Genomic DNA, 24,289 nt, shown 5'->3' on the forward strand with positions numbered 1-24,289 from the left:
TTGCCACATGAAATTTCAAATAATGGAATAGCTGAACACATTTATATTGTATTATATTATATTGAATGTCAGAACATTACTTACTCAAAGGTTAAACTGAATTAATCAGGAAAAAAAATTGTTCATGTCCAGAAATGTTTATGGTAACTCCCTAATTGCATCAGGCTAGCTTTTCTAGAAAGGTCATGAAAGACAGCTACTGTATATTTCTTGATAAAACATAGTTTCATAAAATAGTTGTACTTAGTTTATATAAACTAACTTTTTTTCAGTTGTTCCTCCTCCAGAAGAAATTGTTCGCGCTCAACAACAAGCGCACAAAAATCACCTACATCAATTGAATCATTTATAGCAGCAGGGGAAAAAGAATTCTGAGCAGTGTTCTGTTTGTCCGCCCGCTGCTTTAAGTGGATAAGTAGATGTAGGTGATTTTTTTTTTTTAGGCTTATTGTTGTGCGCGAGCCATTTCTTTTGGATTACGATAATCATTTGGTTTTTACAAACCACTCTTATTAAGCAGTTGAGCTGTTATCCATTTTCTACCGCTGTTCCTTATCCAAAAAGCAAGAGGGAGAGAGAAAGAGAAAAAAAAAGTATTTTTAAATTACGTGTCAGATGCCCCCCTACCATGTTTGGTTATGGTTCCAAGGTTACTGACGCAGAATTGTCCAAAAACCAGATGGCTAGTTTTCTCATATGCTGCATACGCTTGATGGGCAGAATGTACCAGAATTTACAGTGATTTTAAAGTTTGGTTAATCTGAGCAGTATTGACTTAGAGAATCAAGCTTTCAGTCTCGCCGTATTGAAATGCAATGTATCGAAGTTGCTTATTTTTAGCTCCAAATTTTTTTATGATCTCAAACGATAAACCGCATGCAAATGCAGGACTAATACGTCATTCTGATTTGCGCAGTTGTGAAACTAAAGCCATTGTGTACGCTGGGTTTGTTTTCAGACCCATTTTAATCTCTTAGAAGACGTACATCTCAAATTTGTATGATCTAATCAGCAACGGCAAACATCCAATCAGCACCTTTTGTAGCTCATCCGTTGTGAAAGCTAGGCAGATGCCTCGTCCTGCTGAATAACTGGCCAACGATGTACGTTTTTATTGGAAAAATGGGGCTTAACCTTCATTTAAATTCCACTTATGTTGCTAGACCATAATTTTGTGTTTGAATAACGTTCTGTAGTATTTGCCAAACCTGGTACTGGGAACCCACAATTTATGTAAATTTTCCATTCCAGCAGCGCTCTCAGCTGATTGGATGTGATTGCGATGCCAGAGGTTTGATTGATTTAATTTCATTTTGTAACCCGTTAGATGGGGTTGTGCAGTCTAACACGCATTCGTATTGTATACTTGACATCGGAGGCAATAGTTCTTCTTAAAAATGTCCTTGCAAGACCTCTTTTTCACCCGTGAATTAATCATTTCTGACGTCCTGTATATCACAAGAACGTAACACATGATATTTTAAGTCCACGATGTGCGATTTCAATCTGCCACTTGTACATGTACATCCGAACGAAATGATTTTCTGATAACTCGGACCAAGACCAATGCTGGCTATTTGGACCAAATGCATTGACTAGGCATTATGCATGGGAAAAGACTTAAGGTTGAAAGAATGGTTGTGGACACACAATAGGTGTTTAGGCACATATATGCAGACTATGAATGATACCTGATCTTTGCCTAAACAGGATGAAATAATCTGCAACAAGGCAAGACAAAATAGGAAGAGAAAAAGCATACACCAAGTCTTGAGCTGTTTGTTTTTTTTTTTTTTTTTTTTTTTTTTTGTGTGCGACTTCAAATTAAATACCCATGCTTAAAATAATGCCTGGTGGTTTCACTTTTGGATTAATTACTCTGATGAAATCCATCAGAATCGTAATTTGCAATTAACACCCATAATCCCGGGGGAGTCCCAGGAGCTCTGTGTGCTGGACAGGGCAAGGTGCCATTAGAGCCCCCAGACCGGTTTGTCGGTTTGTTGCCATGGCGCTGTCGCAAACGCATGCTGCATCTCCCGCCCAAACTGTTTTATTCTTTATTAAGTGTTTGTGACAGGGGGGGGGGAGACGAGAGGGAGCAACGGCAGCAATAACAAGTGCACAAAATTATATGTCTGTTTCCTCCTCTTATGATTAACCTGTATTCACACTTCACTGATTGAAGGGGTGGAACAGGACAGAGAGAGAGAGCGAGAGGCAGAGAGAGAGAGAGAGAGAGAGAGAGAGGGAGAGAGAGAAGGGGTAGAACAGGAGCGAGCGAGAGAGACCGAGAGAGAGGGAGGGAGAGAGATCTCGACTTTATCTAGTGTTGTGCCATTAATAGAATTGCTCATTGTGTGAATCATTGATGCATTTGACTTTCCTGGTTGCCTGTGTGGTGATGGCAGGGAGGCTTTGTCAAGCAGCTCAATTTGGAGAGAAAAGGGAGAGAGTTAGGGTGGAATGGCAAATTGAAAATCCCCATCACCAGCAACCTACACGCCTACACTGAGTGAAAATTTAATACAAAACATAATCACGTGCATGACGCATGTCCAAAATAAGCAACATGAACTGAATGAATAAGTGCATGCACCAAAGAAGGAAATTAACTTTATGTACTGCTAGGACCGCCTAATGGAGATATTTATAGGTACTTATGGGTACATACTGCAGGTGCCTACGTGTGCGTGTGTGTGAGTGTGTGCGTGTGTCTGTGTGTGTGTGTGGGTGCATGCGTGTGATTGTGTGTGTGTGTGTTTATATGTGCGTGCGTGCATGCGTGCATGTGTGTGTATATTGTGTGTGTGTATGTGTTTATCTGTGTCTGTATCCTGTGTATTCTCCAAATGCTGAAAAAAAAACCTTTGCTACTGAAGGACTTAATGCAACAAGCAAACAGGTCTGAGGGAGAAGCAGCAGATAAGGAACGTTAATCGGAACTTTTCCCCTGAAAGCAGCTACGAACACTGCCCTGTACGACAGCCAGGACGAGTAAGAGAGAGACAGAGCCTGAAAGAGAGAGGGAGAGGGAGAGAGAGAGAACAATAAAGGGCGGGAAGAAAAAGGGAAGACCGTCCCCTGCGAGCTGTGAAGGAGCCAGAGTCACCCTCAGCCGGGTTTCACGAAAACACGCTCCCCCCACGGTGACTCAGCATTGTTCCGCCATTACCCGCCACTATCGTGACCAGGGACCCGAAACGATAACACGCTTCCCCCACGGTGACTCAGCATTGTTCCGCCATTACCCGCCACTATCGTGACCAGGGGCCCGAAATGATAACACGCTTCCCCACGGTGACTCAGCATTGTTCCGCCATTACCCGTCACTATCGTGACCAGGGACCCGAAACGATAACACGCTTCCCCCAGGGTGACTCAGCATTGTTCCGCCATTACCCGCCACTATCGTGACCAGGGACCGAACGATAACACGCTCCCCAGGGTGACTCGCATTGTTCCGCCATTACCCGCCACTATCGTGACCAGGGGCCCGAAAGATAACACGCTTCCCCACGGTGACTCAGCATTGTTCCGCCATTACCCGCCACTATCGTGACCAGGGGCCCGAAACGATAACACGCTCCCCCAGGGTGACTCAGCATTGTTCCGCCATTACCCGCCACTATCGTGACCAGGGACCCGAAACGATAACACGCTCCCCCACGGTGACTCAGCATTGTTCCGCCATTACCCGCCACTATCGTGACCAGGGGCCCGAAACGATAACACGCTTCCCCAGGGTGACTCAGCATTGTTCCGCCATTACCCGCCGCTATCGTGACCAGGGGCCCGAAATGATAACACGGGGAGGCGCTCTCCCGAAAAGAACGAGACGTTCAGGACATGAGTAAGATTCCGTTTTAATTATCGTTAGTGGGACAGAAAGGAGCCCGGGGGGGCTTAGCACAGGCTATGGGATCCTGTGAGGTCCAAAAATACCCAGGGTATGCAAATGGCTGGGTTTCTCATCTGCTTCTGTGGGTGTGGATTTTTTAAGCTGCCGGTAAGTCATGTCGTCCATCTTATTTATTCAAATCTTCCGTGGGCCAAATCTTCAATAGCCGTCTTCATCTGAAATGGCGACCGTTGTAATTTAATTTAATGGTCAAATGTGTGTATGTCTACTTACTGTTTGTTCAGGATCTATGTGTATATCAGTTGTGTGCATAGCTCTGTGTGTGTGTACTTGTCAGTGTGTGTGCGTGTGTGTGCACAGGTCAGTGTTTGTATGTGTATGTGTGTGTGTATGTGTGTGTGTGTTTGTATTGTATGTACGTGTCAGAGTGTGTGTGTGTGTACATGTCTGTGTGTGTGTATGAATTATTTGATTGGTAGTGCCCTCTCACCTCTTTCCAGGTCATGAACCCACAAAGCCTCCCCTTCTCAGTCACAAACAGCTGCTGTGCAGACAGCAAGCTCATAATTTGATGAGCCTGAGAAACGGAAGACACAACAATTCATCAAAATCTGGACAGAAATACAGACTTTGCCAAGAATTCATTTACCGCATAACGTCTGTACCTGCTGGACTGTGGTATGGACTGAGGCCTGGACTGTGATTGGCTGGATCAAACACACATCTCCCAACTGTATATCTGAAACCTGAGCGAAAAAAAAAAAAAGAAATGACAATGTATTGCACAGATAGTGAACAAAAAAATGGACCACAACAACAACAACAAAAAATCGCTTAACTGGTTGTTGGATCACATGTTTTGAATTGACTCTATTCGCCATGGGCTGAAATTTGCACCCAACTGTCTTGCGGTCGGTCGTGTGTTTTTTACCCTGCATTTCAAATGCGTGCACAGACACGGTGATTCTGGAGCATATGCTTCCACTGGTGCCCTTTCCCTTTGAGTTCCATGCTCTCATCCAGGGGTACTGCCAAGGATTATGGGGCCCATGTTAATATTTCACATTGGGCCCCACCACCCCAGGCTACCCTGCCCTTGCACAGTTACTGCAATCAGAACCTCCAAAACCTATTCATTGGCCCATTCAACACTTTAAATAACTCTACCTTAGCAGACTTGCACACCACACTTATGGCACAGTGATGACATCACCTTGTGGACCTTAACCCATGAAAAGCAAAGTGATGAGTGGTAACACTGTATGATGAGGTCACATGAATTGGCATTAACTAATGTAGCTGTTAACTACCAACTCCTGATAAGTTCATCTGTACAGCTTTGTTAATGTATTTGTACATCATTAATTCATGTTAAAAACTACATTAGTTAATGCCAATTAGTATATGGATAAAAAAACAGTTCTTGTATTTGTTAGTGGTAAACTAATTATAAGTTTATCCAATGTTTTGCTAATGTATAACTAATCCTGTAACTAATACATTAGTCAATGTATTTGTTAAGTACAAATACCATGCTTAATTAATGTATGTGTACATCATTAATTCATGCAACAACTGCATTAGTTAATGCCAGTTCATGTGACCTTATTGTAAAGCGTTACCTGATTCAGCTGTATTGGTCTCTGCTGCTCCCTGCAAAAACATTACTCCTCTTTCCATCCATATTTCCTCTGAAATTCATGCTGGTCATAATTATAGGGAAGCAGGTCCCACCTACTGTATAAGTTTGTTTTTACACCACCCTGTGCATGCTGGGAAGCAAAATTGCTTAGTTAATGGATGTGTCATACTTGTGTGGTGGCTGCTGATTTGTGCATACCTGCGTACCTTGTTTTTTAAACTACCTGCGTGTATCAGGCCTTCGAATAAATCATTAGCATATTAAATAATAAGCTCAGAAACCAGAGTCTCTTCACTCTCAGAAGAAAGGGATTCACAAAAGGCTCATCTGTGTATCTCTAGATGAACCCTATGTGGTTAAGGGGTTCTTTGTCAGGCAAAAATGGTTCAATCTTGGAGCTTTCACACTTAATACCTACCATAGAGGGTTCCATAAATAACTGTAAATGGTTCCCCTGTGGAGACGAGCCAAGAAAACCTTTTTTACTGAGAGAGTCCTCTAAACCCCCCCCCCTCCCGGACCCCTGATTCTCCTTAGAGTTTGTAAAGTATTTCTGCATCTTTAAAAGATGCTGTGGTAGTGAGTTTCTCATGGATGTGTGCGTCAGGGTGCACATCCCAGGGAGTTTCTGTGGTGCAAATTTGGTGAAACGTTGTCTAGGTGTTCAGATCAGAACCTGGCTACGTTTGGTTGAAAAGTTAGTTTTAGCTAGGACATAGCCAAGCTATATCCTGGCAAAGACCTGAGCTATATTGGGGTTAACCTATTCCATTTATGTCAAAATGTCTCTCAACCTAGATTTCCATTCCTCTAGACGTCTAGATTTTGGCTTTTTCTCTCTGGGGATGCTTCCGGTGTAGTGCTCTTTGTGCAAGGTGCGTAGTGGTGGCACTATTGCCTAGTCTACATACTGTATGAGAGTAAAAAGGGGGGGGAAACGGATTAAAAATGCTGAACGTAGCCCGGTTTCTGGGGTCGCCTACTGTACTGCAGTGCGTACCGGTTCCGTTTGTCCATCTGCGACACGGCGCAGGAACCTCTGGAGCTCGGTTCTGCTCACGGAACCCAGCAGGAGCTGGGATTCTGGAACCCGGGAGGAGAGACAGAGGAACACAGGTCAGAGGTACAGGGCTCAATGGGCCATTCAGTCTTTTATTTTTTTATTTTTAAACTTTTAAACAGTAGTCATAATTACGTGCATTTCAAGTGTCACTGTATATGTACATGTATGTTTCTTTAAAGAAGATGCGATCATCATTTTCACGGCTGAAGGTACCGGAGTTCTGTGTGATTATCAGCCCAAATGCTGATCCCATCTGGATGAGGCAGTCACCTGCCAGACCAGCCTATTTCCATAAATTATCTCGACGCCGAGGCTGGCAGAGCCACTCGGCGAAGGCCTGCGGGGACCAGCGAACTGCTGGCATTTCGAGCGACGCGCGCGGCGGTGAGGCTAATTCGCGTTTCGTGTCGGAGGCTGATGAAGCGATCACGGTGTCATTAGTTCGGTAATTCCGCGCCGCGCGGCTCGCGCCGCCGGGGCAGCTGGGAGCTCACCGTGCGAATCCACCACGGGGAACGCGGTCTGCGGGCTGGCCGCGAGGGCCAGGCGCACCTCGGCGGCCCCCCCTCTCCTCTCCAGCACCTCCCCCCCGCCAGACAGAACCTGGCCGAGCCGAACGGAGCTCAACCTGGGGGTGGGGGTGGGGGCGGGGGGGTTGGGGAAGGTGGGAACACAAGACATTGCACACAATTACAAAAGGTCAATGTCAAGTATAAGAGGACGGATTTGAAGACCACCTCTGTGATAGTAAATTGTCGCCCCAACTTGCCCACTATGATTTTAGATAGACAGCCTCTTTGATGGGAATGAAGTACTGAATTGCCATTTACTGTTCTTCAGCTCAACTCAGTGAACTAGTTAGGGGGGCGGGGGGCTGGGGGCTGGGGGCTGGGGGGGGGGGGGGGGGGGGGGGGGGCAAAGATCAAACACTGGTGTTCTGCTGTGACGTAGTTTTGATAATTTCCGAAGTCTGTGTTCCCTTTGTATGGCTTAACGTGAATGCTTTCTTGTATGGGGGGGGGGAAACATCTGTAAATATCTGTAAGACCTGCTCTTTGAGGAGATGATTGTAAGGATTGTAAGACTCCCAAAAAACTGGTAGAAAAGGGGTACAAAGGCCTGGACTAAAAGATCTGCTTTGGGCTGCAGGTTATTTTAAGGGGGCACACAGAGTGTAAATCAGCATGGGACCCAGAATTTTGCGCTACACCCCCCCATCCCCCCCCTCCCCCCCACCCCACATGATTCATCCACCCTCCTTAACCCCAATAAAGGACCCCACAATGCAGTGCTTTTCGGGGGTGCGGTTGCCGCGGCAGCTCACTCTGGCTGGGCCCGGAGCAGCGACGGCAGGTGCGGCAGCCGCTTGGCGACGGAGACGGCGTCGTAGAAGGAGGGGCGGAGCCGCGACCGGGCCACGGCGTTGGCGGTGAGCGTGGCCAGCAGGACGGGGGCGGCGTGAGTGGACTGGCCCGTCAGCTCCAGGGCCAGGAGGGCGGGGGAGAGCGTGTGGGTCACCGCGCCCGAAAACGCCGCCGCCCCTTAGGAGGCACAAAACACGCACGCACACACGCACGCACGCACGCACACACACACACGCACACACACACGCACGCACGCACACACACACGCACGCACGCACGCACACACACACACGCACACACGCACGCACGCATGCACGCACACGCACACGCACAGACACACGCACACACGCACACGCACACGCATGCACGCACGCACACGCACACGCACAGACACACGTACACACACACACACACGCACGTACACACATGCACACACACACACACACGTACACACACACACACACACACACACGCATGAAAATACACACACGCACACACGCACGCACGCACACACATGAAAATGCACACATGCACACACGCACACAACACACACACACACGCACGCACACACATGAAAATACACACACACACACACACACGTACACACACACGCACAGACACACGTACACAGACACACACACGCACGCACACACATGAAAATACACACACACACACACACACACACATGAAAATACGCACACACACACACACACACACACGCACACACACACACAACACACACACACGCGCACACACACACACACACACACGCACACACACACACAACACACACACACACACAGAAACAGCCTTTCAGACGAACTGCCCGATGGGCGCCGGCACTTTCTCTCAGAGACGCGGAGAGGCGATTAGCTCACAGCGGCATTCTGACAATTCACTCTCTGCCTCGTGCGTCTCGAAGAGAACAAGGCTGCCTCGCTAACATCAAATGAACAGTGACACTTTCGGAGGAGCAAACTGCGCCCGGTAACTGGCTATTTTAACCCTCGGCAAAGGATGACGCCAAAGTCATTTTTACCAGCCAGAGCATAGCCCCCTGGGTTTACTGGACCGATTTCCCCCTCAGCGTGAAATCCATTCTGGACCATATAGGACAGAACCTCCCCCGTCAGACGCCCAATTCCAGCGCCTGGAACACAAACAGGAGGCCCGGTGAGGAACTTTGCAGCCAGTGTCTCCTTCATCGTTTCAAACAAATACAGTGCAATCAGACTTACGCATGGCAAAGAATTAAGCACACGTTCATCTTTAAAAGCCCGAAGATTACAGTACTTCTTTTTGGAATGTTTTTTTGTTCAAAATTCCAAGTCAGTGTTCTAGAACTCCGTCGCTTACAGTCACCGCCAGCGATTGTTACATCAGCATTAGAATGTTCAGCTCAGAACATTCTAATCACACCTTAAAGGGCCCAGATCCTTTTTGCTGGGAGAATAACGGTGCCTCTTCTGCGCGCCAGCGTCTCACCGTAGATGAAGGCTGGCATGAAGTACCCGGCGGGCAGGGGCAGTGTGCTGGCCAGGACCAGCATCCAGAGCTGGGGAGGCCATCAGCGCAGGGGGACAGACACAGTCTGCAATTAGCCTGGTCTAATTAACCTGGTCTAATTAGCCTCCACTCCTTCCATTGGCTTTGAAACTCCTTGGCTTTAATAGTGCATCAAATTTTTTTTTTGTGCAACTGAACGTCTTATGAGATGAAGTGATTATCTTGCTACTGTTTGGCATCACTCTGTAGTGATAATATGTTCCCTCAGGTCATTTGACTGCAACAACACAAAGCGATCTCCAAAAACCACTACTTGTCCCACGATCACTGAAATTACTCCATGTAATTGTAGCATGTATCATATCAATGAAATTAACATTACTGTTCTTCTTTTATGGTTTTAGCTTCACCTGTGTCCTGGCTTGGGGATTTGTACCTTCATAACCAGGAAGAATGCCAGTGTGTGATACACTGAGAGCCCCGAGGGACTCCACTCCTGCCACAGGCTCTCTGGGGTCAACTCCTGAGGCGGCCGCACAGAAGCATTCTGGGATAGAGACCACCACTGTCGGCTGTCCAGCAGGGAGGTGAGAAGCTGCTTCATGGACAGCTGAGAGCGGTAAAGGGGGAGGGGCCAGACAAAGAGGGGCCATGATGGTGGGGACAGAGAGGGAAAGGGGGTGAGGAGGAAGATGATGACTATTGTGATGATGAAGAAGAAGAAGATGATGATGATGGTGACTATGATGGTGATACGATGATGATGATGATGATGATGATGACGATGGTGATGATACAATGATGATGATGATGATAGTGATAAAAACAGTTCTAAGTGCTTATGAGGTAAGTGGAGTTTCACCTACCTCACCTGCCATAAATCGTCCAGCGCTGTGTGGGTAGGTGACAGAAGCCAGGAGAAACACGACCGCACCTGTATATAGTGCCTTTCTGGGGAGTGAGTGAGGCTTATATTAGCAAACTGATGCCACAATTAATGGCACTGGAGTATTTACACCCATCAATGTAATCGTCGTGATCACTGACGCTTTTTACTCAATCAAGTTTTTTTGTTGTTGTATCAGTCATTTGGTTTGAACTCATTTGCGACGGCTGCGATTGATCCGCTGACGGATTGCTGGGAAACGGCAGCGTCGCGGTGCTCACTCTGTGGCCAGGATCCCGCTGATGAGTTTGTTTGTCTTCGTGAATCGCAGGATCCGGCGATGGCAGAACAAATAGAGACAGCTGACGGCTCCACACAGCAACCTCATTAAGGACAGACAGACAGACAGACAGACAGGCAGGCTGAGAAACAGACACGCGAACTCCAGAGAAACAGAGACTCATTAGACACACAGATCTCACAGAGAAGCAGAGACAGATACCCATGGAGATTGCAAGAGCAACGCGAGACACAGTTTTAAAAATCTGGAGCTTGTACAGTGGTGGAAAATCACATGAAGACAGTGTCTGTGTTCCGAGCATAGATGTAGGTCAGCGTTGTTGTGGTAAAATGGAGTTACCCCAGCAGGGCGAAGGCCAGTATCTCAGGAGTGTGGTAGGGCAGGTCGGAGGAGAAGCTGGTTTTATACAGGGCCTGCACGGTCTCTGTGGAGTCAAGACACTGGATTACTCTCTCTACCCCCCCCCCCCCCCCAACCCCCCCATGCCCCATGCCCACGTCCCCTTCCCTCCTCTCAAAATGAAATCAAGGATCATTGTGTAATTACCTTCAAGCACTGCTAGCAAAAAAATTCAGTTAGGTTTGGGGCCCCCGCATCCGGTCAGGGCCTCTGGATCGAAACTTACAGCCGGCAGAACCGGCCACAGAAAATCGAATCAGGCGGATGTTGGCGGTTTTAGCGGTTTTAGGGTGCGTCACCTTGCTCCCCGCTGAGGACGGAGAGCGTCCGAAAGGTCAGCGCCCCGCAGGCCGCCGCGAAGAAGCAGCGGCAGTAGTCCCGCACGACAAAGTGAGTGCCCATCACCTCCACGCTGAAGAGCACTCCTGAGAGAGGGGGGGGAGAGGTAGGGAGAGAGGGAGGGAGAGGGAGAGGGAGAGAGGGAGGGTGGGGAGGGAGGGAGAGAGGGGGGAGGGGGGGAGAGGGGGAGAGAGTGGGAGGGGAGGGGGGAGGGGGAGAGGTGGGAGGGAGGGAGAAGGAGAGAGGGGAGGGAGGGACAGGTAGAGGAGGGAGGGAGGGGGAGGGGGAGAGGGAGAGGGGAGGGGGAGGGTGGGAGAGGGAGAGGGAGGGATGGAGTGGGAGAGAGGGAGAGGGAAGGAGGAAGGGAGAGAGAGAGAATTTGAATTGAAATACACTGTTAATTAAAGATTAATTAACTTGTGCTCATAAGACGAACATTCAGAAAATATATTACATCAACCAACGCTCCAAAACAAAAAAAAATTAAAAATAAACAATAATAAACTTTTAAAAAGAAAGACACAGCAAGTCATCCAGAACTGTACATAGCACATTGCCTATGCCCCAAATAAGCAAAAAAGCATCCAGTTTACCAATCAGGCATGTTCGATCCTGAGCCTAGTTCCAGCATCTGTGTCATCATTATAAAAGGTCCGTTGATGCTAGACCCTGAATGCAGTCCTTTCCAAAATTGCCAGTTTGGCCTGTCCTGACAGGAAGTTCAATAGAATATGCACAGACTTTTTTCCTCACTTTATACTTTGGAGTGAGTATGCCACAGAGAGTGAGCGAGAACAAGATAGAAGTGGGTAGTAATGAATTAAAATTAGAAAGAGACCTGTAAGAATTTCAGAAAGAATTTGATTTATTTACGTTGACTGAATTAAGCAACCGTTATTTATCACGGTGCCGTGATGAATTTCGTTTTTACGCCATTTTCTCATCCTTGGAATTATTTTTGGTTTGTTTCATTACAGGCATTTACATTTCAGCGCTGCTATACACCTGACAGAGGCACTAGGACTGGTATCCTGACAGAAAGCAGACCCCTGATGGAGCCTTCTCTCGTACGGACACGGTACTTAACCTGATTTGCCTAAAGTCATGTTCACTTCGCAAGCTTCCCCTGGATGGAGAGGTTGTTAAGCGAGGAATGCAAATGAAGTGATTGCTAATATGCAACTTGAGGATGTGAATTTTTGAATACTAATCGAGTGTTTTGGCGTGTCCTTAATCAGCGTACCCACCGCTTATCGGGGCTCCGAAGCAGCTGGCCACTCCCACAGCAGCGGCGGCCACCAGCATGTCCCTGTGTGACGTCACCTGGGAGCGAGAGACACAGAGAGAGAGGGGGAGAGAGAGAGAGGGGAGGGAGAGAGAGAGACACAGAGAGAGAGGGAGAGAGAGAGGGGAGGGAGAGAGAGAGACACAGAGAGAGAGGGGGAGAGAGAGAGGGGGGAAGGAGAGGGAGACACAGAGAGAGAGGGGGGGAGAGAGAGGGAGACAGAGAGAGAGAGATAGAGAGCGAGAGAGAAGGCGAGAGAGACAGAGAGCGATAGAGAGAGAGAGAGAGAGAGAGAGAGACACTAAGAGAGAGAGAGAAAGATAGAGAGCGATAGAGAGAGAGAGAGATTTGTTATGTTATTGTTATTTTTACGTAACGATATAATTACTCAAATATAGTTGTAGTTGTTGTTGTTGTTGTTGTTGCTGTTAACAGTGTGGTCCTGATATCCATCGACTCAGTTAGACCCATATCTTGCCTCCTTCCCTCCACGCATGGAAACGCACATTCGGTCCAGGTACGCTCCCATCATGGTGGACAGGTGGACGAATGGTCCCTGGGGAGGTGGTCAGGAAGAAAGAAGCAGCTTAACAGGTGAGAACAGGAAACACCTGGCTGAAAGGTAAAACAGGTGTGTGTGTGTGTGTGTGTGTGTGTGTGACCGTACCACTTTCCCCAGGAAGACTGAGCTCCCGGCTGCCAGGGTGCAGATGAGACCCACCAGTTTGGCAAACAGGTTTGTGAGGGACAGGTAATCAGGCAGCTCCACACCTGAGAGTATAGTCCTCACTTCTGGAAGGCCGGAACCTGGGGAGAGGGTGGGGGTGGCGGAGAGGGGAACAGATTTGGGAAAAAAGGGGGGGGGGGGTCAGTAGAATAATTTTAAACAATTTCTGTGCAGTGGGTGGGAGTTTTCTTCCCGCTTGTGGATGACTGACAGGTGTCACGTCCTGACCTGCGGACTGGGGGCAGAGGCTGTGGCTGAAGGAAGAGGATAAGGTGCAGAGGGACACCGGGTACACGGTCCAGCTCAGGAACTGCAGCAGCCTGTGCCCTTCCAAGTGACTGTACAACCAGTGCTGAGCTAGAGAGAGAGAGAGAGAGAGAGAGGGAGAGAGAGAGAGAGAGAGAGAGAGAGGGAGAGAGGGAGAGAGAGAGAGTCAGAGAGAGAGAGAGAGAGAGAGAGAGCAGGAGAGAGAGCGGGAGAGAGAGGGAGAGTCAGAGAGCGAGAGACTTTTAGAACCAGAATAAAGATTAACAATAAAATAAAAAACAACAAAAAATAGTAAAACATCAATACACACAGTTTCAAACTAAAAACAACATCAAAAAGGAAAAAAAAAACCTTAATCTCAAATCAGCAACAATATATTTTTTTTTTACCTCGCCCCCTGCACAACCCCCCCCCACCCCCCTCAGGGAGAGAGAGATGGGGAAAGAAAGGGAAAGAGAGAGGGAGACAGAAGGAGAATTTATTTCATTGTACATTTGTATTTTAATTGGGGTTTCTGCCTGCCTTGGTCATATTTGCATATGTATTTTCTTCCTAAAAAGCCATTTAAATTTAAATGTGAATTATTTTGAGACAGACAGAGAGAGACACTTGACTTTGATGTCCCTTTATGAGAACAGCGTAGTCAATTCACCAGACTAGAATAAATATTAAATAAAAATAAAGATAAAAAAACAACTGAAAAAACCACAAATGCACACAGTAACATGTCAAAAACAACATCAAAAAGGAAAGAGAGATAGAGGGGGAGAGAGCGAGAGAGAGAGAGCATTATTCTCTAGATGACTCAGGTGCACGCAGGTATTCGCGCCGATAGCTCTTGTGCGTGTGCGGAAGTCTCTCACCGCGCAGCAGTTTGGTCACGCTCAGGTCCATGAAGAAACTCACGAGGGCCATTACGGCTCCCAGCATGCACAGGCACAGCCACTCCAGACCCGCCACGGGCTCCAGTACGGACCGCACCCACAACAGGCAGTCTGCAACAACAACGACGCAAGCGCATGCTTACGAATGCGACTTTCACCGTGATGACATTATTATTATTATTATTATTATTATTATTATTATTATTATTATTATTATTATTATTAATAACATAATATGGTAAATGGACTGCATTTATATAGCGATTTTATCCAAAGCGCTTTACAATTGGTGCCTCTCATTCGCCAGAGCAGTTAGGGGTTAGGTGTCTTGCTCAAGGACACTTCGACACGCCCAGGGCGGGGTTTGAACCGGCAACCCTCTGACTGCCAGACAATCGGTCTTACCTCCTGAGCTATGTCGCCCCCAACATATATAATAATAATAATAATAATAATAATAATAATAATAATAATAATAACAACATATTTTATTTGAAACATTTGGGCGCCCAAACCAATGTGGAGCAGCTTCACATCCATAAAGTGCCATTAAAACACAGAGACCTTTGACCCCGGAGCGGGTGCGTTGCCATGGTTTCCTAGGGGGGTCGCTGGAGAGGAGGTCATGCGCGGTGAGTCCTGTCTGATGATTGTATTGATCATGTTCCCCCTTCTTCCCGCCGTGTCCGCTTGCTGAATCAGTGCCATCTGCTGTGATGTGTACTCCTTCCATAGGCTTGAATAGACTTTTTTTTTTTTTTTGGAAATACAACAATGCAACATATTCTCTTTATTGCATTTACATATTAAGGCTCATTATAAACATTGCAGATGAAAAGGTAGCTACATCCCTGCAGCCAACAGCAGTATTGGCAACCATTTATTGACATTAGCTCTAATTTAGTTGAAGCTTTAGATGAAGGATCCCTACTTAAATTAGCACATTTGCTAGTCATGGAAAACAATTAAAAAGTGTGAGACAATTCATTTTTAGTTTCTTCATTTTTAAGCTCAAAGCTCCTCTGTTCTACACATAGAGGTTTGGCTTATACTTACTGAAGCACTGAAATGAATGTCGAAAAGCAAAAGACAACACATTTTTAGGTACTTTAAAGCACTAAATGCACATGAGAAATCTTACCTGGTAGGGCTTTCTCTGTTTGGAGTTTTCATCTAGGGTTATCTTCAAGAAAACGACTGCTGCTGTATTATTGGTTCATCTGGTCTCTGCTGGTCAACTGGCCAACTCACCTGGACCTCATGTGCTGTCAGTCATTTACAGGTAAGAACTGCCCTTCATTTGCCATTGCTCAAAGGTGCGTGTGTGTGTGCGTGTGTGCGCATGCATGTGTGTGTGTGTGCATGTGTGCGTCTATGCATGTGTGTGCATGTGTGCGCATACGTGCATATGTGTGCGCGTTCGTATGTGTGTGTGTGTGCGCGAATGTGTGTGTTAGGATGCGAGTATATATTTTTTTACATAAGGTTCTCAAATAAAGTCCTCAAATGTTAGTATAGATATTATTTATTAGCAATAAATTATACCAAAACACCACATTTTTGTAATGAGTCATTTTTTATGGTATGTTTGGATTTATTACAGGCTTGGTCCATGAAACCAATTAACACGCAGCAGAAATAAAAACCATAAATCCACATTCTCTCATTGACCCACCCTTAACAAAGGACTACTGCTATAACCTGCAGTCGTCTTCTGTGGTAAACCATTTGGTCACCCAATGCTTGTGTGTATATGAGTCCCAGAGCACTGGCTTGAGAATTCTCAGCTTGGTTCGTGTACTAGTTAAATTAAAAACAGCTTTACTGCAGACTTAATCGTGTGAAAATGGTTCTTTTTGTCCATTTTCACCTTTAAACTTTGAAGTGGCAGCCTTGGTTAATTAAAGATCCAATCATGCCATTCTCATGCTTGTCCTGGCTCACTCCAAGGTGAAGGTAATCAACGATCACACACACACACACACACGCGCGCGCACACACACATTGTTTCTCTCCACATTTTTTATTATACCTGTTAATAATTTCCCTTTTACTTTCTGAAGCACACCTATCCCAGTTCCAATTAATGCAGATATTTTTGGCCTTAGAAATTGCCTTAGAAATGAAACCTGGCAGAGAATATGTGATTTTTCAATGGACTTTATATATAGCCTACCATTTATCAGCTAAAAAGAAAATACTTTCCTTGCGATGTAATTTAGGCAAATAATATTTTGCTATTTTACAGATACATTTTTAAATTTAGAGATAAAAATGGCTCAGAATGCTGGAAATGACCTTAAGACTGCGAAGGTCTTTTTTTTGTGCCGTATTCTTGCTATGTGCAGATAAATAACTTAATCTTCACTCACACACACAATCACACGCACACGCACAGGCACACACACATCAAAAAGTCACATGTGCAGTAGGCAGTTTCATTTCTTATTTTTTTGCAAGGAGACCATTAACTGCTCAAGACACGTAAGATGCTGTTGACGCACAGGAGGAGGAGAAGGCAACATGTCATACAAAGAAGGCTTTGAATTTACATTCACGCTGTAGGAGCCTCTGAAATTGGAACCGCGGCACAGATTTTCTGCTTGAGCCTGGCGCGTAATCAGCAAGAGCAGCCGGGCTAAAGCCGACCTCAACTGAGCGCGTGCGGAATGCTTCACATTCAGCCCATTGCATCACTGCCATCTACTGTTCCTCCGCCGTCACTATCTCCCCTTCACTCTTTCTCTATCTCACAGAGCTTTTTTTATGTCCTTCCTTCGCTCATTCACGCGTACGGGAAGGAGCGCAACAGCTGCTCACAAACAGGAAATCCATTTACAGTACGGACTTTTACGAAATAAAAAAAACTAATAATTAACCCATTTAGGTTTTCGTGCTGATGTGAATCAGAGGCGACATCAGGTTTATTATAAGGCTACAACACAAAATATTTGTACATGGCACTCTGTACCCCACCTGCCTTGAATAAATATTTGCAATAATTGTAGCAATACATGGCCCCTTATTTTTTTTTAGTTCTGTGTACCTAATTGCAAGTTAATTTGCTTGAAATTCAGATGTTATCCACTCTTTCATCGACCCTCTGATTCTGGTGCTGAGCCATCAGCATTCTTTTTCTTTGTTTTTCTCAATCTGATTGAACTAATAAGCTTATTAAGACCTGCAATTTTTTTTTTAAAGAAGTCTGATTTCTTTTCTGTCTCTATTTTTCCCCCCCAAGTCCTTAAGATCTGCCTGCACGGGCCACAGAAATATCATAAAGAGGCTGAGCATGTTCCCTCTTCGAAAGCACACAATGGAATGAAAGCCCACTGAAGCATTCATCCACGGTGAGAACACCATTACGAGAATCAATGCGTTCATTGTTTGGGTGCGTGAGTGAGAGGGGAATGATGGGTTATCGTATTTTGAAATGAATTTCCTTTTTCGAAAAAATTTTTTTTTCAAAATGGAACTTTAATGTGGAACTGCCACGAACAATGGCGTGTCCTATCTACGGCAGCCCAAAATGTCTTTCTTACAGACTCAGTCGCCTCTGAGCTTGTTCCCATCTACAAAAAAAAAAGCACTGGCAGTACGGTACTCTGTCGCTAATGCTTCTGTGTAATTTGGGGGTAGCGCCAAAGCCAGACATTTGGACGATGAAGGTGGGGCAGGTTACGTAATTCAGACCCACTGACAGACACTGTCCTGTTACCGGACGTAAGCGTTTGTGTTTGTGTATGCGTGCGTGTGGGTAGGGCTGGGGTGTGCGGATATTTTTAGCCCTTTGGGGCAACTGTGACTAACGTGTTGAAAATGTGCGGAGGCACACGCTTTCATACCCGCATTTTCAATCTTATTCCCAGCCACGTGCGGTTCAGACCCTCGCTCTCACAGCCAGCCCTGAGCCCGGGCTAAGCTGTTGCAGTCTGTGACCTCCCCCAAAGGTCACCCAATGTCACCCAGGAAGTGCTGAGGGCCGTGGGCGCTGGCTGGCCTGTTTACTTTTTAACTAATATCTACTCACTCAGCACCAGGGGGCACAGTAATTGCTGGGAACTATAAACACACTCTCGTGCATTCTCTCTCCCTCTCTTGCCCTCCCTCTCTCTTGCTCTCTTATTCTCCTGCTCTCTCTCTTTTGCTTTCTCTCTTTCTCCCCCTCTCTTGCTCTCTTATTCTCCTGCTCTCTCTCTTTTGCTTTCTCTCTTTCTCCCCCTCTCTTGCTCTCTCCCTCTCACTCTCTCTTGCTCTATTGTTTTCCCTCTTTCTCCCCCTCTCTCTTGCTTTCTCTTTTTCTCCCTCCCTCTCTCTCTCTCTCTCTCTTGCTCTCTCTTTCTCTCAGTGTTGCTGTTCTCCAGAATAGAAACGCACTCACACTCACACACATGGGGCTGGGTGATGGATTCTTTTCAGGGAGGGTGCTGAGTGGCTGGGCTGGATTTAGGCGATTAGCAAAAAGGCTTTTAAAGTGGGCTGTGATAGGAGGAAGGTACGGAATGCCATGAGGTCCTAACCACAAGCGAGCCACAACGGAACATACCCTTAAATCACCGTGCCAGTTATACCATATAAAAAGACTGAGCCCGTTCTAGGAAACTTGCTTGTCGTCACAGAAACAGCATCTAAAAATCCTCATAACTCAATATTACTGACTGTTAGTCGCTATCTGTATCAAGGCAGGTTAGGGTTAGGGTTAGTTCCAATAGTTAATAATTAATCTTAAAGCACGTATTAGGATTTGCCAAGCAAATTTAAAAAAAAAAAAGAAAAAAAAATTCTGGATGCAGAACTCCTGTATTACAGCACAAATCAGCCCAAGAGCCCTTGAGAAATCATAATTTTAGTTATTATATTCTTTCAAATACGAGACAATTGCATGACAAAAAACACCCTTTAAAAAAAAATTAAAAAAACACACTGATAAGACTGATTGAGAGCATAGCACCCCTTCGCGTGCCGGGAACGTGACGTTCATTCAGAGCTGAGGTAAAAATAGCCGCTTTGTTCCCCTCTACCGACATCCCATAATCCCTTTCCCTGACATCACCCACCCATGACTACTTATTCTCCATCAAATAGTTTCCATCTTTTTTTTTTGCCCTTTTGTGTTATTCCCTCCATCTCCATCACAGGATTGACGTTTGTTTTTCACCACCCTTCCGCCTCTTTTGAGCACAGGTAGAAAGGGAGTGTCAGGTGAAGCTGGAACAAAATAAAAAAACAGAGACACAGCACCGAGAAAACAGAAACTAGGGAGAATAAAATGGAAAATGTTCTAACCTAGCAATCATTATTTTCTTTGTGTAGTTCTTCTGCAATTTTGCAGCCCTTTTTATGTAAAAACACAGTGCATTTTGTATTATTCCATCTGAAATATGCTTATTTTAACTTGTATGCCATTTCCACGAGGACTAGCAGAAGGACAGTCTTTTAAAACTCATTTTCGGGGATACCAGTGGTGTGAATTTTGACTGCGTCCATTTTAAGCTCAGTAATTAATTTAAATTAAAATGGACAGTTGTGAAATTAGTGAGGGAAAAGAGAGAAAGAGGGAGATCAGGGGAGAGAGGGAACAGTTGCCTGAGGGTAAATAGATTGCATTTGGAAGAGCCAAATGTAAAATCATTCCCCCTAAAGTCGCTCTCTCTCTCTCTCCATTTCCTCTTTCCTCTGTGTCCTTCTCTGTCTTTGGCTGCAACGTTTCTGGGGCTCTAGACACCTTATAAGACCAATCTGTTCCAGCCTCAAACTCTCGCTGCCTTTTTCTCTGTCTCTGATGGTAAATATAGAACCCGACGATCCCACAAACCTCCCTGAGTGCACACACACACCTAACACACACTTACTCGCTCACAGACATACAGCACACACACACACACACAAGCCCATCACTCAAACCCACAATATATAAGCCTGCAAGACAGAGCATGCCTGCAAGGCTCATTGTAATCTGAGAGACAGAAACAGAGCGACAAGAGAGAGGGACACAAACACAGAGGGAGGACAGAAAAAGATATAGAGCACAAACAAAAAGAATCTCAGCAGAGTGAGAGATATAGAGAGAGTGAGAGAGAAAGAAGAGACCAGTCAAGACAAAGGGAAGACTGACAGCGGGAGGAGGGAAACTCCTGCCTCCTAAGGACATTTTTGGGGTTTATTGAGGGCAGTAAAGGACCATTTAAAACACTGATCAAAACTGCTCCTTCTCCCTCCTCTGCTACTCTTCCGCTCCTGGCTTCCTCTCGCACACGGACTCTCGCCCCTGCTCCATCCATCGTCCCGCTCCACCGTCCCGCTCCAGCCCTCAATGAGTGGGACCAACTCCTCTGCCTACCGATCAGAGCGCAGTTTCCACCAGGCGTCCTCTTCCTCGTCCTCCTCTTCCTCCAAGCCCTACATGGAGAAGAGCCGGGGGATGTTTGCGGAGGATTTCGGGTCCTTCATGCGCCCCCCGCTCGAGGGCGCGTTGGGATTCTCAGGTAACCTTTCTGGGGGGGGGGGGGGGGTGAGGCATGTTCTCCCCGTACGGTCGTAGATCAATGGCGTGTGTGTGTGCCTCCACTCTGCTCCACGATCAATTTAAAAAAGGTGTTGTGCTGAAGATTGATACGTTAACGTGGCTGCTGTCCGCAGGGGAAACGTCCTTTCTGGAAATTTCTTGGGAAAAGGGGCTGAGTTCTGTCTGAAATGTTATGAGAACCGTGAGTTATTAACGTCCGAATCGATGCCGCCGTTGGAGGCATTTTCGTTGGAGATAAATGCAGCGACAACTGCAAGAACGCCTGCGAGGGTGTTCGGTAATGGCTCTCTAGGTGGGGAGCTCTCACGCCCTCCCCCCCTGTGTTGACAGAGCGGTCATCCAAACAGGAATGCAGTGGGGGAGTGAGGGTATTTTGGTGTTGTGTTGAGGGGCACACCCACATGCCCGACGTGAGGTTGACAGACGGCAGGGGGTGGGAGGGGTTGCCAGGCGCCCATGTGCCAGGGAGTACTTGATTCAAGGTTAAGAATGCGGCCTCTCTCATTGGGACGGCTGAAGGGTGGCCGTTGCCTAACGACTGAAATACATGACTGCACATACACACACACACACGTGTGCACACAGTGTGTCATACAGCCATGTCCCACGGCTCCTCCTAACAGATATGGTTTAATACAGAAGCGTTGTATGAAAAAGTAAAGGGCAGGTGTCTTGACAGCTGGGCACAGATCTTGGCCATCATCGGGCCTTTTGGGTAAGAGGACTTGCGTGAACTGTGAATGACCTTTACCCTCACGTGCCTTTCCACTCTGTTCTTCCATAAACAAACTGCCGCTAATGGGGTCAAGGATGACTGACGGGACGCTTGGCTGTTTCCTCAGGTCACTCGGGGACAGCGGGAAACATCAGGACCGTCGGCGATACGTACCAGTTCACCGTGGACGTCCGCGACTTCTCCCCCGAAGACGTGATCGTCACGACCTCCAACAATCAGATTGAAGTGCGCGCTGAAAAGGTAAGCAGGCCTGTCTCTTGATATGTCAAAGGAGCAAGCTGACCAGTCTGTAGGCAATTTTCCCCTCTATATTTTACTATCAGTCATGCATTGGACATGATGGTAAATGGTAAATGGACTGCATTTATATAGCGCTTTTATCCAAGGCGCTTTACAATTGATGCCTCTCATTCGCCAGAGCAGTTAGGGGTTAGGTGTCTTGCTCAAGGACACTTCGACATGCTCAGGGCGGAGTTTGAACCAGCAACCCTCCGACTGCCAGACAATTGGTCTTACCTCCTGAGCTAAGTCGCCCCTGTTGTTGATGTGAGGGACACTGTCATTTCTTCTTAAGGCCTCATTTGTTTGTTTGACGGATTTATGGTCTTTTCATATTCTCCTTGAAACATCCCTCTCTTTCTCCTCCATCTCTTCCTGTTATTTCCATTCTTTTTGACCCTAACCCCAAACCACCCCCCCCCCCCCCCCCCACAAACTCAGATGGCAACGGATGGTACGGTGATGAACACGTTCACCCACAAGTGCCAGCTGCCGAACGACGTGGACCCCACCTCTGTGACGTCATCGCTGGGGGGTGACGGAACCCTGACGATCAAGGCTCGCAGGCATCCGGCGAAGCTTGAGCACGCTCAGACCTTCCGCACCGAAATCAAGATCTGAGCCACGGCGGGACGCTCCTCTCCTCTCCTCTCCGGAACATCAGGCATTCCCCGTGTCACCCTGTTATTTACGCTGCGTCTCCCTGCTTATTCTTCAGCAGCCTCCTCATCATCCTCCTCCTCCTCTATGCCTCTGTTCCTCAGCTGCTCTGTTGTGTTTCCTACAAGACTACATTTCCCACAACTGCTCCTGAAAGTCGGGCCTTTCCTGAAGACCCTGATATTTCTTGTCATGTGCACTTTTAACATACCCTCTAGAAAAAGTGTGACGTGTGTTAAGTGAAATATTAAAAACAGTAGAAAATTTCACATTATTTATACTACCAGAACTGTTTCGCAGAAGTGAATTTGAAGACTTGAAGAACTGTTGAAAGACTAATATTTCAGTTATCAAATCCTTCTAAGAGGATTATATAATAAACAATATCTCCAATGATTTGGAGCTGATATCTTCACTGTAGATTATAAATCCAGAAAGCTTCTCCAGTGGGAGGCTGTGTGTAAGAATCAATCTTAATTTAATTCTTGACATCTGTTCATTCTGATTCACTCAGATGTGGAGAAGCTCTTCTTTTGACTATTTATGCACATACACACACACACACACACACACGTGCAGGCACACGCACGTACAAACACACACACACACACAGGCACACATTACAGACCAGCCAAAACACCCCGTTTGTAAATAACCCCTTCCAATGTACCAAAGACATATTAGGATATTATTTTATAGGCTCAAACTGTATTGAAATATATAAGACAGCAGATGTAAATTCCCTAGTCAATCATATCCCTTCACTACAAAATATTAAACTATGTTTTATTTTAAATGCCGTATTGTAAATAGTAAAAAATACTAAATTGTGATTAAACATTTAAATATGGTTACACTTAATTCAGGAGGATTTCTTCATTTCTCTCTGTGCATGCATATTTGTTAGCTAGTGTGTGTGTTTGTATGCAAGCCTGTTTGTTTGTGTGTGCGTGTGTGTGTGTGTGTGTGTGACTTTGTCTGTGTGTACGTGCGCACGTGTGTGCCTGCATGTGTGCGTGTGTGTGTGTGTGCACACTCATGTGCGTGTGTGCGTATTTGGGGATGGTGAGCCACACAGGGGCGACCTAGCTCAGGAGGTAAGAGCGGTTGTCTGGCAGTCGGAGGGTTGCAAGTTCGATCCCCCGCCCTGGGTGTGTCGAAGTGTCCCTGAGCAAGACACCTAACCCCTAATTGCTCCCAATGAGCTGATTGGTACCTTGCATGGCAGCCTTTCACCGTTGGTGTGTGAGTGAATGGGTGAATGAGAGGCATCAATTGTAAAGCGCTTTGGATAAAAGCGCCATATAAATGCTGTCAATTTACATCTCTCGTATGCCGCGTTCTCTATCAGCTGCCATTGGGAGGAGAGCAAGAACACACTTGGGTTCTCAAAGCTTCCTTTGCATCCTCTCTGTGTTTACCACCTGCTCCTCTTCTGTCTAAACAGGACGTGTAGCCACTACTCAACCTCTCTTTTAGGCTCTCTGCTAAACTTTCACTCTTTCATGTCATCCCCTGCATCCCTCCATGTTGATATACAGTATATATCTTTATTGATAGTTA

At 46.4% G+C, this 24,289-nt stretch overlaps 2 protein-coding genes across 3 annotated transcripts; one reads left to right on the plus strand and one right to left on the minus strand.

Annotated features, from left to right (window-relative positions):
• Positions 1–3,856: 3,856 nt before the first annotated feature.
• On the minus strand, positions 3,857–15,806 carry clcnk (chloride channel K). 2 transcript variants are annotated; one of them, XM_064300728.1, is made up of 20 exons: positions 15,667–15,806; positions 15,090–15,271; positions 14,548–14,636; positions 13,603–13,731; positions 13,315–13,454; positions 13,126–13,203; positions 12,610–12,685; positions 11,323–11,448; positions 10,964–11,048; positions 10,605–10,706; positions 10,304–10,388; positions 9,874–10,047; positions 9,417–9,486; positions 8,971–9,081; positions 7,892–8,108; positions 7,062–7,195; positions 6,505–6,587; positions 4,528–4,608; positions 4,353–4,439; positions 3,857–4,077 (listed from the first exon to the last, which is right to left on the minus strand). In XM_064300728.1, exons 2-20 carry the CDS (start codon positions 15,116–15,118, stop codon positions 4,033–4,035), a joined length of 1,941 nt encoding a protein of 646 aa, XP_064156798.1. In that variant the 5' UTR covers positions 15,119–15,271; positions 15,667–15,806; the 3' UTR covers positions 3,857–4,032. The 2 variants fall into 2 exon arrangements, with proteins under 2 accessions (XP_064156798.1, XP_064156797.1); XM_064300727.1 differs by having other exon boundaries at positions 14,505–14,636.
• Positions 15,807–20,388: 4,582 nt separating this feature from the next.
• On the plus strand, positions 20,389–23,587 carry hspb7 (heat shock protein family, member 7 (cardiovascular)). Its single transcript, XM_064300729.1, has 3 exons — positions 20,389–21,010; positions 21,894–22,027; positions 22,508–23,587. The coding sequence occupies exons 1-3, from the start codon at positions 20,839–20,841 to the stop codon at positions 22,685–22,687; spliced, it is 486 nt and encodes a 161-aa protein (XP_064156799.1). The 5' UTR covers positions 20,389–20,838; the 3' UTR covers positions 22,688–23,587.
• Positions 23,588–24,289: the final 702 nt, after the last annotated feature.

Source organism: Anguilla rostrata, chromosome 11 (assembly GCF_018555375.3).
Source record: "Anguilla rostrata isolate EN2019 chromosome 11, ASM1855537v3, whole genome shotgun sequence".
Lineage (NCBI taxonomy): Eukaryota > Metazoa > Chordata > Actinopteri > Anguilliformes > Anguillidae > Anguilla > Anguilla rostrata.

What these genes read in the sequence shown, in the direction of transcription:
- clcnk (XM_064300727.1), bottom strand. Translation starts at nt 15,698, where the DNA reads ATGAAAACTCCAAACAGAGAAAGCCCTACCAG. An exon ending in CCATGCGTGGAGGGAAGGAG is followed by an intron (nt 12,686 to 13,125) that starts GCAAGATATGGG and finishes TCTCGCTCCCAG; the next exon opens with GTGACGTCACACAGGGACAT. An exon ending in CCCCGTGGTGGATTCGCACG is followed by an intron (nt 6,588 to 7,061) that starts GTGAGCTCCCAG and finishes CCCGGGTTCCAG; the next exon opens with AATCCCAGCTCCTGCTGGGT.
- hspb7 (XM_064300729.1), top strand. Translation starts at nt 20,839, where the DNA reads ATGAGTGGGACCAACTCCTCTGCCTACCGATCAGAGCGCAGTTTCCAC. An exon ending in GGGCGCGTTGGGATTCTCAG is followed by an intron (nt 21,011 to 21,893) that starts GTAACCTTTCTG and finishes CTGTTTCCTCAG; the next exon opens with GTCACTCGGGGACAGCGGGA. An exon ending in TTGAAGTGCGCGCTGAAAAG is followed by an intron (nt 22,028 to 22,507) that starts GTAAGCAGGCCT and finishes CCACAAACTCAG; the next exon opens with ATGGCAACGGATGGTACGGT.